Source organism: Tupaia chinensis, unplaced genomic scaffold (assembly GCF_000334495.1).
Source record: "Tupaia chinensis unplaced genomic scaffold, TupChi_1.0 Scaffold000316_1, whole genome shotgun sequence".
In the NCBI taxonomy this organism is placed as follows: Eukaryota; Metazoa; Chordata; class Mammalia; order Scandentia; family Tupaiidae; genus Tupaia; species Tupaia belangeri.
Genome location: NW_006159809.1, coordinates 7,655,783 through 7,668,984, shown reverse-complemented (window position 1 = coordinate 7,668,984; position 13,202 = coordinate 7,655,783). Strand labels below are relative to the sequence as shown.

Below are 13,202 nucleotides of genomic sequence, written 5' to 3'. Positions count from 1 at the left end.
CTTACACTAGTGTGGTGATGATGACTATGGCACTGATAGGTTGACAATAGAGTTGACAGCAGCCATGATAACAAACATTTGAGCTCTTGTGCTTTGCTGAGAACTGGATTTGAATGTTCTCCAGGGGTGTCAAATAGAGTTTACTGTTAGGATGATAAGAGTGTAGGTCTCAGCAGTCTAATATAGTAGCTACTAGCTACCTAAAGGGTATTTTTTAAAAATATATATAAAGTTTTTGGGGACCAGCAGTTAGCATAATGGTTATGTCGCTGAACTCCCACACAGTCGACTGCAGTTCGAGTCTCAGATCTGGTGCTTAAACTCATGCCGGGCGAGTGTACGTGCATGCCCAAGAGCCCAGGAGGAGAATGAAGGAGAAAGGATTGTGGTCTGGCCATCACCCCTGGGGGGTGATTTCTCGCTTTCTATCTCTCTGTCTCTCTCTGTCTTTCTGGCGAGCGCACATGCCTTATAGCAAAAACCTCTCCAAATATATATATATGAAGTTTTTGCCATAGAGCACATGTGCTCATCAGAGAGAAGGGAGAGAGAGAGATACAGAGAGTGGAAAAGTGAGAAATCAACCCCCAAGGGAGGATGGCCCTGCTACAATCCCTTCTCCTCCAGTCTCTTGGGATCTTGGGCATGCATGCACACATGCTTGGAGTGATTTTGAAGCCAACAGGTCTGGGACTCGGACCTGGCCATGTGGGACTGCAGCTTTAACTGCCACACTTAACTGTTGCTCCCTCCCCCCTTTTTTTTAATGCCAGAGGGAGCCGGGGGGGGTGGAGAAAGCACCCCAAAGAGATTTAACCACACCACAATCCTTTTTCCTCCAGTTCTCCATCCCATCAGGATCCTGGGCATGTTTAGTGTGCATTTGGCATGTTCTTCAGGCCCTGGGGCTGGGACTGAACCCTGGTTGGCCACGTGGGAACTAGCTTCCTCTTTACAGTACTTAACTGCTATGCTATGGGGCTGGCCCCACCTAGTGTTACTGAGAGCTTAAAATGGGCTAGTGCAACTGAGAAATGAAATCTCATTTAGTTAATTGAATTAACTAAATAGCCTCATGTGTCTCCTATCTTGGACAGTGACTGCTCTCCATAGACTATCATCACTGGGTCCTCGTTACAGTCTCACGAAATAGTAGTGTCCCCATTTGCTTTTTTTTTTTTTAAAGAGATTTTTGCTATAAGGCACATGCACTTACTAGAGAGACAGAGAGACAGAAAGTGAGAAATCACCCCCTGCTAGGGGGAGGGGAGACGATCATGCTGCAATACCTTCTCCATTCTCCTTTTAGGATTTTGGGCGTGCATGCACATGTGTCCGGTATGAGTTTTTTTTTAAATTTATTTATATATATTTTTATTATTATCCATACATTAAATTGCTATACATAATTTAGATTGTGAAGAGAATTTACCCAGCATGATATACACCTCAGTCCAGCCCAGTTGAGACCACCATAGACATCCTTGTCAACAGGTAATAAACCTTATCTGTGTCCCACAAGTGTCTCACCTCTCCATTCCCCTCCCCACCTCCTGCCCACCCCTCTGCTCCCGCATGAGTTTTAAGCTACCAGGTCTGGGACTCAAACTGCAGTCTACTACATGGGAGTCCAGAGATGTAACCATTACGCCATCTGCTGGTCCCAGTGTTCCCATTTTGTACAAAAGAAATGAAGCCTAAGTGACTGGTGTAAGAGATTCAGCTAGACTCTAACTCAGGTGTGTCTGACCTGTAAATCCAAGCTGTTCACTGCTGCAGGACCTGCGTGGTGTGTGAGCCTCCCGCTATGCTCCTGGTGGGCGCAGGAGGACAATGAGGAGGCGTGCTGTGTGCAGACACCTGGATGGGAGCGATGTCCTGCCTCCTAGCCCTGTTCTCCCACCACACTCACTGCCACCTGCTGGCTGTTGATATAATAGATTTACATGAAGTGGCTCAAGTGCCAAGGTCCCGGGGAGGCGGCCGGCTCACACACGCACACTGATGGCGGTCGTGTCTCTGGTGTTTGACTCTGTTCAGATTCCCCTGGAACATAGCGTGGCCAAGGCCATGTGGAATGTTTTCCTTGGCAGGCAGCAATTTGTTTTCATACTTTGCTGTGGGAAAGTTGTCAGGAGGTCAGTCACTGAAGTGTGTTTTGGGTAGGTGAGAAACTTCAAACGTTGCCGACACTAGGACCCTTAAAACTTGTCACCTGAGTGGTTTTTGTCACTTGCTTTCCTTTATGTGAGGCTTCTGCAGGCAGCAGACCCACAGTTTGAGAACTCTGCCTCGGGACAAAGTCTTACTCTAGGAATCCTAACCTTGCATTTATTTCTATCACTTTACGGACTCCTAAATTCTCTTCTCATATTTTCTGATGTGGCTGGGTACCAGTAGGGAGACTTAAATTCAATCTAGGGTTCATTGGAAGCAAAAATGTATGAGGATAATTTTCACCACTTTTGGCGATCTTTGGCTAGTTAACTATTTTTCCTTTCATTTTATAGTGCAAGATGTCACACCTTAGGGTCGCTGGAAACCTACAGACTATTGTTCACATGGAAGACAAAGTTCAAGAATGATGGTATTTCAGAAAGCGCTCCTTCTTTTGAAACTATTCTCTTGGCTCCCTGTGGGTTTTCTTTCTAAGGCCACGACAGACACAGCCTTACCACAAGCTATGTCACTTTTATTGACCAGAAGGTGCGTCAGCTTGGGGCGGTTCTTAAGAGCAGGGACAGAATGTTCTAGCATTCTCTACATAGACTCGGACTGTCTGGTCTAGTGAGAATGAACTAATTAGAACATTCTTCTAGGGACTGTAAAAGCAGCAAGGTGTAAGGTGTGGTCCTATTTCCCAGAGCTTATGAGCCAGAAGCAGACGGCGGGCAGATTAGGCACAAGGCCAGTGTAGGGTCCTGCTTGTCATACTGCACCCTGTGAGTGCTGTGCAGGGCAACAGAGCTTCACCCTCCACCCCAGCATGCAGCTCCGCCAAAGCTGTCTGGTGGGGGACCTCGAGAAGACCTGCCTCGGGCCTGATCACTCGCAAGCCCTCAAGGTCACCCAGCGGATGGAGGTGAGCCTGGTGCGCTAGAGTAAGCAGAACAGCAATGGCAACAGGTGATCAGGACGGCCATTCTGCTTCAGTGCTGGGAAGGTGGGGACAGAGGACCCCTGTGTGGGCGATGGGGCTGGTGCACCCGAGCCCCTGCCGAGTGAGCTTCCAGGCCCAGTGCTACATTCTTTGCTGGCCGCAGCTGAGGTGGGTATGTGCACGGAAACACGAAACCTGACTTCTAGAATGCTGGCCGATCATTCAGATGACGCGAGAACAATGTGGCCCTTCACTTGCCGCCAACATGAAACATGTCTGTGGGGTGAATGTTGTCGCCAGCTGCCACTGGGGAAACCAAGGCAGTAACTGAGTGCAAGGACATGCCTCCCCCGAGAGGGTCAGTTTTTTTCAACTGTAGGGTGTCCCTGCTGTCTCTACCTAGACCCTCGCTTAGACCACAGAAGGCCCCTGCTGAGGGTCCGAGGTCAGGGCACTGAACTTGGGAAGGGGTCTGACCTGCAGGGGAAAGATGCCGACACCCTTCCTGGAAACACAAGAGCTTAGTGATTTGAGGTGAGTTTTGGGAAATGGAGGCAGTGCACCCTCCTGGTGATACTCAAGAGCACGGGGTTAGGAAGCGCTGAGCTGAATCCCACCTTTGCCGCTCACCAGCTCGGGAACTCTGGGCAAGTGACTTAACCTCTCTGAGCCTCAGTCTTCTCATTTGCACAATAAGGGCAGAAAGCCCACCTGACAGGGAGTCGTGACCACTCTCTGAGGAGTACTGAGCACAGACACCGTCTACCGAGAGTTTCCTGTTACTATTAGTAGTACTCATTACAATGGGATGGAGAGACACATGGCAGGCATCCTGACTCCAAACTGGAATGGCCTATAAATGTGCTGGACAGTCACCTTCCTTGGACTCAGGCTGAGGGTAGGAGAGCAACCGCCCAGCCTTGGCTTTCAGGAAGCTTCCAATGGTCGAGGGCAGGGGGTGTCTCAGCCACAGATCTGGTTATTGCTTGGCCCTGGCTCGGAGCTGCCAACCTTCTCTGAAAGTTTATGTCAGCCCCTGACCTGGTGTGGAGCATACCTCAGGAGGAAAAGCAGCTTCTCACCAAGGTCTGATCAGATCTCTCTCCAAAGACAACCCTTCCAGCTCGGAGCTCAGAGCATGCTGAGCCCGTGTGCTAGACTCTGGCCCAGTGCTGGGGCTGCTGGCAGCGGTGGTGCCTCCAGCCTGTTGTCTGGGGGAGCTTTCTGATATCTGGACCCAGAGGCCAGCCTCCTTTCAAGGTCAGTGTCTTTCCACAATCACCTGGGTACTAAGAAAACAATCCCATCTGTCCCTCAGGGCTCCCTAAGTGTGTATGTGTGTGTGTGTGTATGTGTGTGTGTTTAGTGCCAGAGAGTTTGTGTGCTTGTCAGAGAGACAGAGAGAAAGAGAAAGAAGAAGAAAGTACCTCCTATGGGGCACAGTCATGCTGCAATCCCTTCTCCATTTCTCCGTCTTGGGATTTTGGGAATGCATGCAGAAGTGTCTTTCAAACTGTTCAGGCTGGGATCTGAACTGCACAGTTGGCCATGTGGGACCTAGCTCATTTCACCACTAGGCCACAGAGCCACCCCTAATATGTAATTTAATAGAAATGGAAATCATAAATAACAACAGTGTCTATCATCATCATCATTGTGCTTTGTATTTACAGGGTGGAGAGGCTTCTTGTCTACCTCTGCAGACATTCCTAGGAGGCCAGTGGCCATGCTTCTCCCTCTTCTTCTCCAGGTGAGGCTCAGTGACACCCAGTGGGCCTTCCTGGCTCACACACCTGTACCTCAGGGAGGAGAAAGTCCTCCCACCTCAGTTCACCGCAGCACCCCTGGGCCCTGGGCTCTCCCGGGCTAACACATCTGATTCCTTTAGGCATCACAGCTAAGAACTCAGCTGGAGGACCCACCGAGTCGGTTTGAATCTAGACTCCACTTTGTGACCCGGGCACAACCTCCCCGTGCCTACGTCATGGGGTGGTTATGAGGATCAGGTGAGTTAACACATGGATTTTGCTCGAAATAGTGCCTGGCATGAAGCAAAAGCTCCCTGCATGCTGGTTTTTATTCACATGGAGTATGACTTACTAGTGTTATTAGTGTGGACCCCATGAAATTGCTGCTTCTCAAGCACTTTTGATGATGAAAATGGCAATTTCATATGGATCAGTGGTTCTTTTTTTTAGAGAGGTTTTTGTTACAGGGTGCGTGTGCTTGCCAGAGAGACAGAGAGACAGAAAGTGAGAAATCACCCCCCAGGGGGCATGGTCACGCTGCAATCCCTTCTCCTCCATTCTCCTCTCGGGATCTTGGGCACGCATGCACATGCGCCCGGCGTGAGTTTAAGCCACCAAGTCTGGGACTCGAACTGCAGTCGACTACGTGGGAGTCCAGCGACACAGCCATTATGCTAACTGCTGGTCCGGTGGATCAGTGGTTCTTAACTGGGGTGATTCTGCCTCCATAAGGACATTTGGCAAAGTCTGAAGACATTTGCATCTAGTGGGTAGAGACAGGGACACTGCTAATGTCATCCCTCAATGTGGAGGACAGCCCCCATGGCAGAGAATCACCCAACTCCAAATGTGAGTAGTGCCAGGGATGACGACAGGCCCACCCAACCGTATTCTACTACGGACAGGTTGTCTTTAATCTCCCTTAAAACGTGTACATGGCTCCCACTGCCTAGAGAATGAAGGCTCATTCCAGCAGGTTATGGCCTCCAGGTTGTCTCTGATCTCTCTGACTCCCAGGGGTAGCCATACTGACCTGTAATAGCAGGTCCCCTGAACATTGCAGTCCTGGAACCACCTCTCTGCTCGCCCTGACTAGACAAACCCTGACACTTCTCTGGAAAGCTTTCCTGAGTGCCTTTGCTCCCCAGCCTAGCTGACCACAGCAATTACCAGCGGCTGTACGCTAATGTGATCGCTGGGTCCCGCTCCTAGAGATTCTGAGTCAGAGGTCAGGGTGCGGTCCAGCAGCATGAGGAGAAGTCCCCAGGAGACTGGTACTCAGCCATGTGGGGACCCACCAACCCTGGTGTGCCTGTTTATTTGTCAGCTGCTCCTGGCTCTGTTACTGTATGTACTGACCTTCTGCAGGCATGTCCAGCTTATTTGAGTAGCTGGACAGTAAAGACAGCTGGAGGGCAGAGACTTTGTCATGGAGACTCTGGTCACTCAAAGGTATCCAGCCTAGTGCCTTACCCTCCAGAAATTGTAAATAGCGAATGAAACTTCAGTCTGGGAGTTTTCAGACTTTGCTGAACCCAGGAGTCATCTGAGATGGAGAGAAGAGTCAAGGGAAAACAGGTCCTACTCGTAGTTCATTTAATGAGCCTGGTGTGGCCATCAAACCTCCTAAGAGTTTCCCTTCCTCGGCTTTTTCCTCATTAAAAATGCAGAGCCCCAGGCTCTGACCTACAGAGGTCTTGTCTCAGTAACTCTGGGCTGGGGGCCTGAGAGCCTGGACTCTAAACCAGCTGGTTCTGAAGCAGGTATCTCAAAGCCCTCTATTCTAAACCTCCAAGAGGTCCAGCTCCAGGGTCTCAGGAGCCTCTGGCAAGACTTGTGTAGGTAAATGCTCTTGGACTCAATGCTGGACTGCCGCCCATCCCAGAACCCCGGGAGACCAGAAGGCACTTACACACATGCTGGCTTGTCCTCCTGCACCACAAACCTGCAGGTTCCATGGAAGCAGAACTGAGTGTGGGAATCTGGGCACTCATTAAAATGAGACAGCACTGCTGCGGCCACAGGTGGGTCTGCTGGGGAGAGAAAGACACTGGGCTCAGATTTGGGCACGGTGGACACAGCCCCCACCCCAGTGGGGTACCCCCTCCTTAGCGCTTACTCCCTACTGTCCTCTGCAGGCCAGGGCTCCTGCCTCTTGTGCTTTCTGGCTTTTTAAAAATTTTTTAAAGATAACAACCCCCTCCCCCTATAATCCAAAATATACCAGCCATTTTATTATTTCCAACCCAAGAGCTACCTAATCTCACTTTTGCAAAGTGACAGCAATCATTTTTTTAAAAGATAGCCTTCATAAAAATATGCTTTTAAAGCAAGAAACCAGAAGAAAGATAACGAAGGACCTTACAACAGTTAAATTGATGCAGAAGCAGAATTGTTAATGGGGCACAAAGACATTCATGGTACACTGTAAGAGAAATAAGTTGGTTTCCAATATGTTCTATATAGTGTGACTCACAAAACACAAACAGGAATTCAGACACAATGAAGTCTGCAAAGGACATACACTACGATGGTAGCTGGGCTTCTCTTGGGTGGTGGGATTGTGTGATGGGCTGTAAAGATGACTTAAAGAAATCCATGTGGGAGCAGTACAGTCAGTATTGGAGGCACTGAGAAGAGGAGAGAGAGAAGGGGGCAGAGGCGGGGGAGAGACAGGACCTACTCACAGCATGTTTCAGGAGCTCGGAGTGGTTACCAAACCTCTTAGCTTTCAGACAGAGATAAAAAGAGCCCATTGAGGAGTACTGAAACGCACAACTCACTGACAGACCTGCTGCCCAGCACAAAAGGCATCTCTTTGGATTTATTTGATTCTATTCCCATAGCCTCATTTCGTCCCAGTAGTGCTTGAGGCACAGCTGGTAGCTTTTTCAAGATGGCACAATAGGTGTGTAGGTTCTATTACTTTTTTCAGCAAGTTCTGTTATACTTGTGTTTGGGGTATTTGTGAAGAGGGTCTTTCCCACTTAGTTTCTGGGAAAGAAGTGCATTCTCCGAGTTCTTGCTCTTTGAAAAAGGACAGAACATTTCAGATTGTGGAGTTTTAGATCACCACGTTAACTCCCCATTGTTGTATTTCTATTCATGAATAGCTTCCGGAAGTATCATAAGTTTAGAAATCCCATAATTCTAGTACACATAGCAGAAGCTAAACATACGACAAAATCCTTGAGGTAGAAGACAGGAGCGTTTGCATCTGGAGTCAGGGACACTGCTAACATCATCAAGAGACACAAGTTAGAAGCCTGCCTTGGCATCCACAGAATGTGAAGTCTGCCTCCTTCCTGGCTGGCTCTGAGGTTCCATGAGGTGACACTTGCTGAGTACAGTCCGGCCTAACACTCAGGTGTTAACTCTCCTATCATCATCAATGACAATCCCAGGATTAGCATGAGCTCTACAGCTGACAAGAACACCACAGTATAACATCCTCCTTCCCTCTGTAAATTCAGTGACATATAACTAACAGTCCCTTCCAGCTCTGAATGATGGCTTCTGGCTGTGGGCATCTGTTAAGCAGCAGCCCTGAGGACTGCTGTGTCCAACTGTCGGTTCATTACAGTTACATGCAAGTTCCCAGGCCTGGTGGTTGGTGAACAGGCTCAGTCCCTCACTAACAGTGGACACTGGGATGTTGACTGGGAACTGGAAGGGTCTGCTGTAGGTTATATCCCTACCTCTCTGTTGACAAGTTCAGTACTCACTGAACTTGTCAATGAGCAAATATAAAGAGATGAAGAATCCAGAAACTAGTGGATCTAATTTGATTTAGATGTTCAAAAGGTTTTTGATAAGTTCAACAAAATGCTTAAAAAAGATATTTTTTGTCATAGGGTGCTTGTGCTCATTGGAGGCACTGAGAAGAGGAGAGAGAGAAGGGGGCAGAGGCGGGGGAGAGACAGGACCTACTCACAGCATGTTTCAGGAGCTCGGAGTGGTTACCAAACCTCTTAGCTTTCAGACAGAGATAAAAAGAGCCCATTGAGGAGTACTGAAACGCACAACTCACTGACAGACCTGCTGCCCAGCACAAAAGGCATCTCTTTGGATTTATTTGATTCTATTCCCATAGCCTCATTTCGTCCCAGTAGTGCTTGAGGCACAGCTGGTAGCTTTTTCAAGATGGCACAATAGGTGTGTAGGTTCTATTACTTTTTTCAGCAAGTTCTGTTATACTTGTGTTTGGGGTATTTGTGAAGAGGGTCTTTCCCACTTAGTTTCTGGGAAAGAAGTGCATTCTCCGAGTTCTTGCTCTTTGAAAAAGGACAGAACATTTCAGATTGTGGAGTTTTAGATCACCACGTTAACTCCCCATTGTTGTATTTCTATTCATGAATAGCTTCCGGAAGTATCATAAGTTTAGAAATCCCATAATTCTAGTACACATAGCAGAAGCTAAACATACGACAAAATCCTTGAGGTAGAAGACAGGAGCGTTTGCATCTGGAGTCAGGGACACTGCTAACATCATCAAGAGACACAAGTTAGAAGCCTGCCTTGGCATCCACAGAATGTGAAGTCTGCCTCCTTCCTGGCTGGCTCTGAGGTTCCATGAGGTGACACTTGCTGAGTACAGTCCGGCCTAACACTCAGGTGTTAACTCTCCTATCATCATCAATGACAATCCCAGGATTAGCATGAGCTCTACAGCTGACAAGAACACCACAGTATAACATCCTCCTTCCCTCTGTAAATTCAGTGACATATAACTAACAGTCCCTTCCAGCTCTGAATGATGGCTTCTGGCTGTGGGCATCTGTTAAGCAGCAGCCCTGAGGACTGCTGTGTCCAACTGTCGGTTCATTACAGTTACATGCAAGTTCCCAGGCCTGGTGGTTGGTGAACAGGCTCAGTCCCTCACTAACAGTGGACACTGGGATGTTGACTGGGAACTGGAAGGGTCTGCTGTAGGTTATATCCCTACCTCTCTGTTGACAAGTTCAGTACTCACTGAACTTGTCAATGAGCAAATATAAAGAGATGAAGAATCCAGAAACTAGTGGATCTAATTTGATTTAGATGTTCAAAAGGTTTTTGATAAGTTCAACAAAATGCTTAAAAAAGATATTTTTTGTCATAGGGTGCTTGTGCTCATTGGAGACAGAGAAAAAGGGAAAGTGAGAAATCATTTCCCTGGGTGGATAACCCCACCATAATTCCTTCTCTTCCATTATTTTTCTCTTGGGATTTTGGGCAAACTCGCACATATGCCTAGTATATTTTCAGGCTGTCAGGTCTGGAATTCAAACTGTAGGGTCTGACATGTGGGATCCAGCACCTGAACCACCATGCCTAAAAAAAACCCACCAGTTAAGTTGATGCAGAAGCAGAATTGTTAATAGGGCAAAAAGACATTAATGATACATGGTAAGGGAAGTAGCTAAATGAAGTTCCTTGTCAGGACTTGAAACTGGGCTCCTCCAAGCATGGTCTGTGGATCAACTCTGCATCCCAGGGAGCTTGCTAGAAGGCCAAGTTCATGACCTTCTTGAGTGACCTACATGACATACATGGTCTCAGACCTACTGAGTCAGGATGGCTGGAGTGGGGCCCAGGAATGTGCATGACAAACTTTCCAGGTTTTCATTTTTTTTTTCTTTTTTAAAGATAGGATCTTTCACAATGAGATACCACTTAACCCCAGTAAGAATGGCTACGGTTAAAAAAATAAAGAATGATAAATGCTGGTGAGGCTGCGATGAAGAGGAAACCCCCCTACACTGCCAGTGGGAATGTAAATTTAGTATAACCAATGTGGAGAACAATGTGGAGATTCCTTGAAAACCTAGAAATAGAACTACCATATGACCTGGCAATCCACTTCTGGTAATCTACCCAAAGGATTGGAAAACAGTCAGAAAAACACCTGCACATCCATGTTTACTGCAGCATTATTCACAATTACCAAGACATGGAATCAACCCAAGTGTCTAAGAACAGATGAACAGACTGGAAAAAATGTGGCACATATATACTATGGAATACTATTCAGTCACAAAAAACAAACAAACAAAAAAACAAAACAAAAAAACCAATGAGACCCTGGCATTTGATACAATGGACAAAAATGATTTAATGCTAAGTGAAACAAACCAGACTATGAAAGACAGGCATTGTACGTCCCCATTTAATGTATACTGAATGTCTGCACTCTACGGAAAGCCTAGAAGGTATAATAACAGAAAGGGCAACTGAAAATACTAGAGACAATATAAAGACTTGGTAGGTAACAGAGAGTGAGAGAAATGGGATCAGGAAAAAAAAAATTAACAGACACAAAGATGAAGTTATCTGTTAATGGTAACATATATGGTAATGTAATTTATTTAAATTTGACCAGAGAGGGTCAGAGTTAGTAAGTGAGAAGAGAGGGGGGGAGGGAGGGAAAGTGAGAAAGTAAGCCACCAGGCACCAGGTCCGGGCCTTGAACTGCAGTTGGCCATGTGGTAGTCCAGTGCCCTTAACTACCATGCCACCTGGCCCCAGTAATATCTTGACTTGACTAATATGCATTGTATACACACTGAAAAAAAATTTTTTTTCGGTAAGCTGTAAAGATGTATAGTCATTAAGTGTAATTATAAAAAAGGTTAAAAAAAAAAAAAAGACAAGGTTTCCCTATACCACAGTTCTCCTGCCTCAACCTCCCAGCTATGTCTACAGGTACATGCCACCATGCCCAGCTCTTTCTTGTACAATGTCTTGTTATGTTACCCAAGGCCAACCCTGAATTCTCTCTCTCTCTTTTTTTTCTTTGAGAGATTTTTTCTATAGGGCATGTGCACTCGCCGAAGAGACAGAAAGACACAGAGACAAAAAGTGAGAAATCACTCCCAGGGGGATGGCCACACTGCAATCTCTTCTCCTCCATTCTCCTTTTGGGGTTTTGGGCATGCACACACACACGCCTGGTATGAGTTTTAAGCTGCCAGGTCTGGGACTCAAACTGTGGTCCACTATGTGGGAGTCCAGCGATGCAACCATTATACTATCTGCTGATAACCAACCTTGAATTCTCAATCCTCCTGCCTCAGCCTCCTGAGTTGCTCGGACTACAGGCACATTCCAGGTCTTTAGGTTGGACCAGGAATTCAACTTAGGCCTCCCAAGTGGTCCCAGCATACAGAGCACAGTGCCTAAGCCTTATGCACCACTAGGACTGGGCCTCTCAAGATGACATTTTTTTTAAGTTTTGCTAAGGGGCATGTGCATTCACCAGAGAGAGACAGACAAAGAGAAAGGAAAGTGAGAAATCATCTCCCAGGGAGGAGGGCTATGCTGCAATCCCTTCTCCTCCAGTCTCCCTTCAGGATTTTGGGCATGCATGCATATATGCCTGGCATGATTTTATTTTTTCATGTGTAATTTTATTTTTTTACCGTCTTACAACATCTAGTTCAAAAAGCCTTCTCATGTTCTATTTTATCTGGTTACTTTCCAGGAGTGTTATTTCCAGTGCAGAGAGATCTCCCGTCGGGACATGTGCATCTGCGGTGGTAGAACTCAGTTCAGCTAACTGTCTCCTTCACAGGTGTATGCCTGGCATGATTTTTAAGTTGCTAGGTCCAGGATTTGAACTTTAGTTGACTACATGGGAGTCCAGCAATGTAACCATTATGCCATCTGCTGGTCCCACTTGGCATGATTTTTAAGTCTTTGGGCCGGGACTTGAACCGAATCGTCAGCCATGTGGAATCCAGCTACTTTAACCTTCCTCACTTGCTGGCCCTCCAGGTGACTTTAAAAAGTCAAGTTTCTTGAGATAGAATTGCTGTGTGGAGACATTTGCCCTGGAGGTGATTCTGATGCACATTACTGTGTGGGATGCACGGGTTTATCGATGGGATCCAGTAACCCATGCAATTGGATGGCAGGGGTCCTTTTTGGAGCCGGTCACCTTCTAGCTCTATAAACTCCTGTGTGATTCTAAAACCTTAAATCTGCTGAGATTCTCTGTGGCAAAGTACCAGGTCTAGAGAAAGACACTAAAAGAAAACAAAGAATGCATCTCTTCCACACCAAATGGTAAGGCGTGGACTCATCACCTCTTCTGATGGGTACTCTGCCTGTTCTCATAGATGACCTGAAAGGGCTTCATAAAGTTACGCACCATAGAAAGGGGGTGCAAATAAGAGAGAGGAGTGTTTGTGAGAGAGAGTGAGAGAGAGAGAGAGGGAAAAGAGGGAGGGAAGTGGAGCAGACAGAGAGATGGGAAGGGAGAAAGAGGAAAGTGAGAAAAAGAGAAAGAGGGAGAGAGATGGGGTAAGAGGTAGAAGGGAGAGAGAAGGAGAGGAAGTGAGAGAGAGAAGGAAAGTGGGAGGAGAGAGGGAGGG

At 47.0% G+C, this 13,202-nt stretch overlaps 1 protein-coding gene across 2 annotated transcripts in view; it reads right to left on the bottom strand.

The window, feature by feature from the left end:
- TGFA (transforming growth factor alpha) overlaps nt 1-13,202 on the bottom strand; it is a 128,414-nt gene that overhangs the window by 26,183 nt on the left and 89,029 nt on the right. Inside the window, exon 3 of one of the 2 annotated variants that reach the window (XM_006151274.3) lies at nt 6,761-6,878. In XM_006151274.3, coding sequence (XP_006151336.1) covers nt 6,761-6,878 — 118 coding nt within the window. Of the gene's footprint in view, nt 1-6,760; nt 6,882-13,202 lie in introns of both variants that reach the window. The other variant, XM_014588904.2, reaches the window with a different exon arrangement.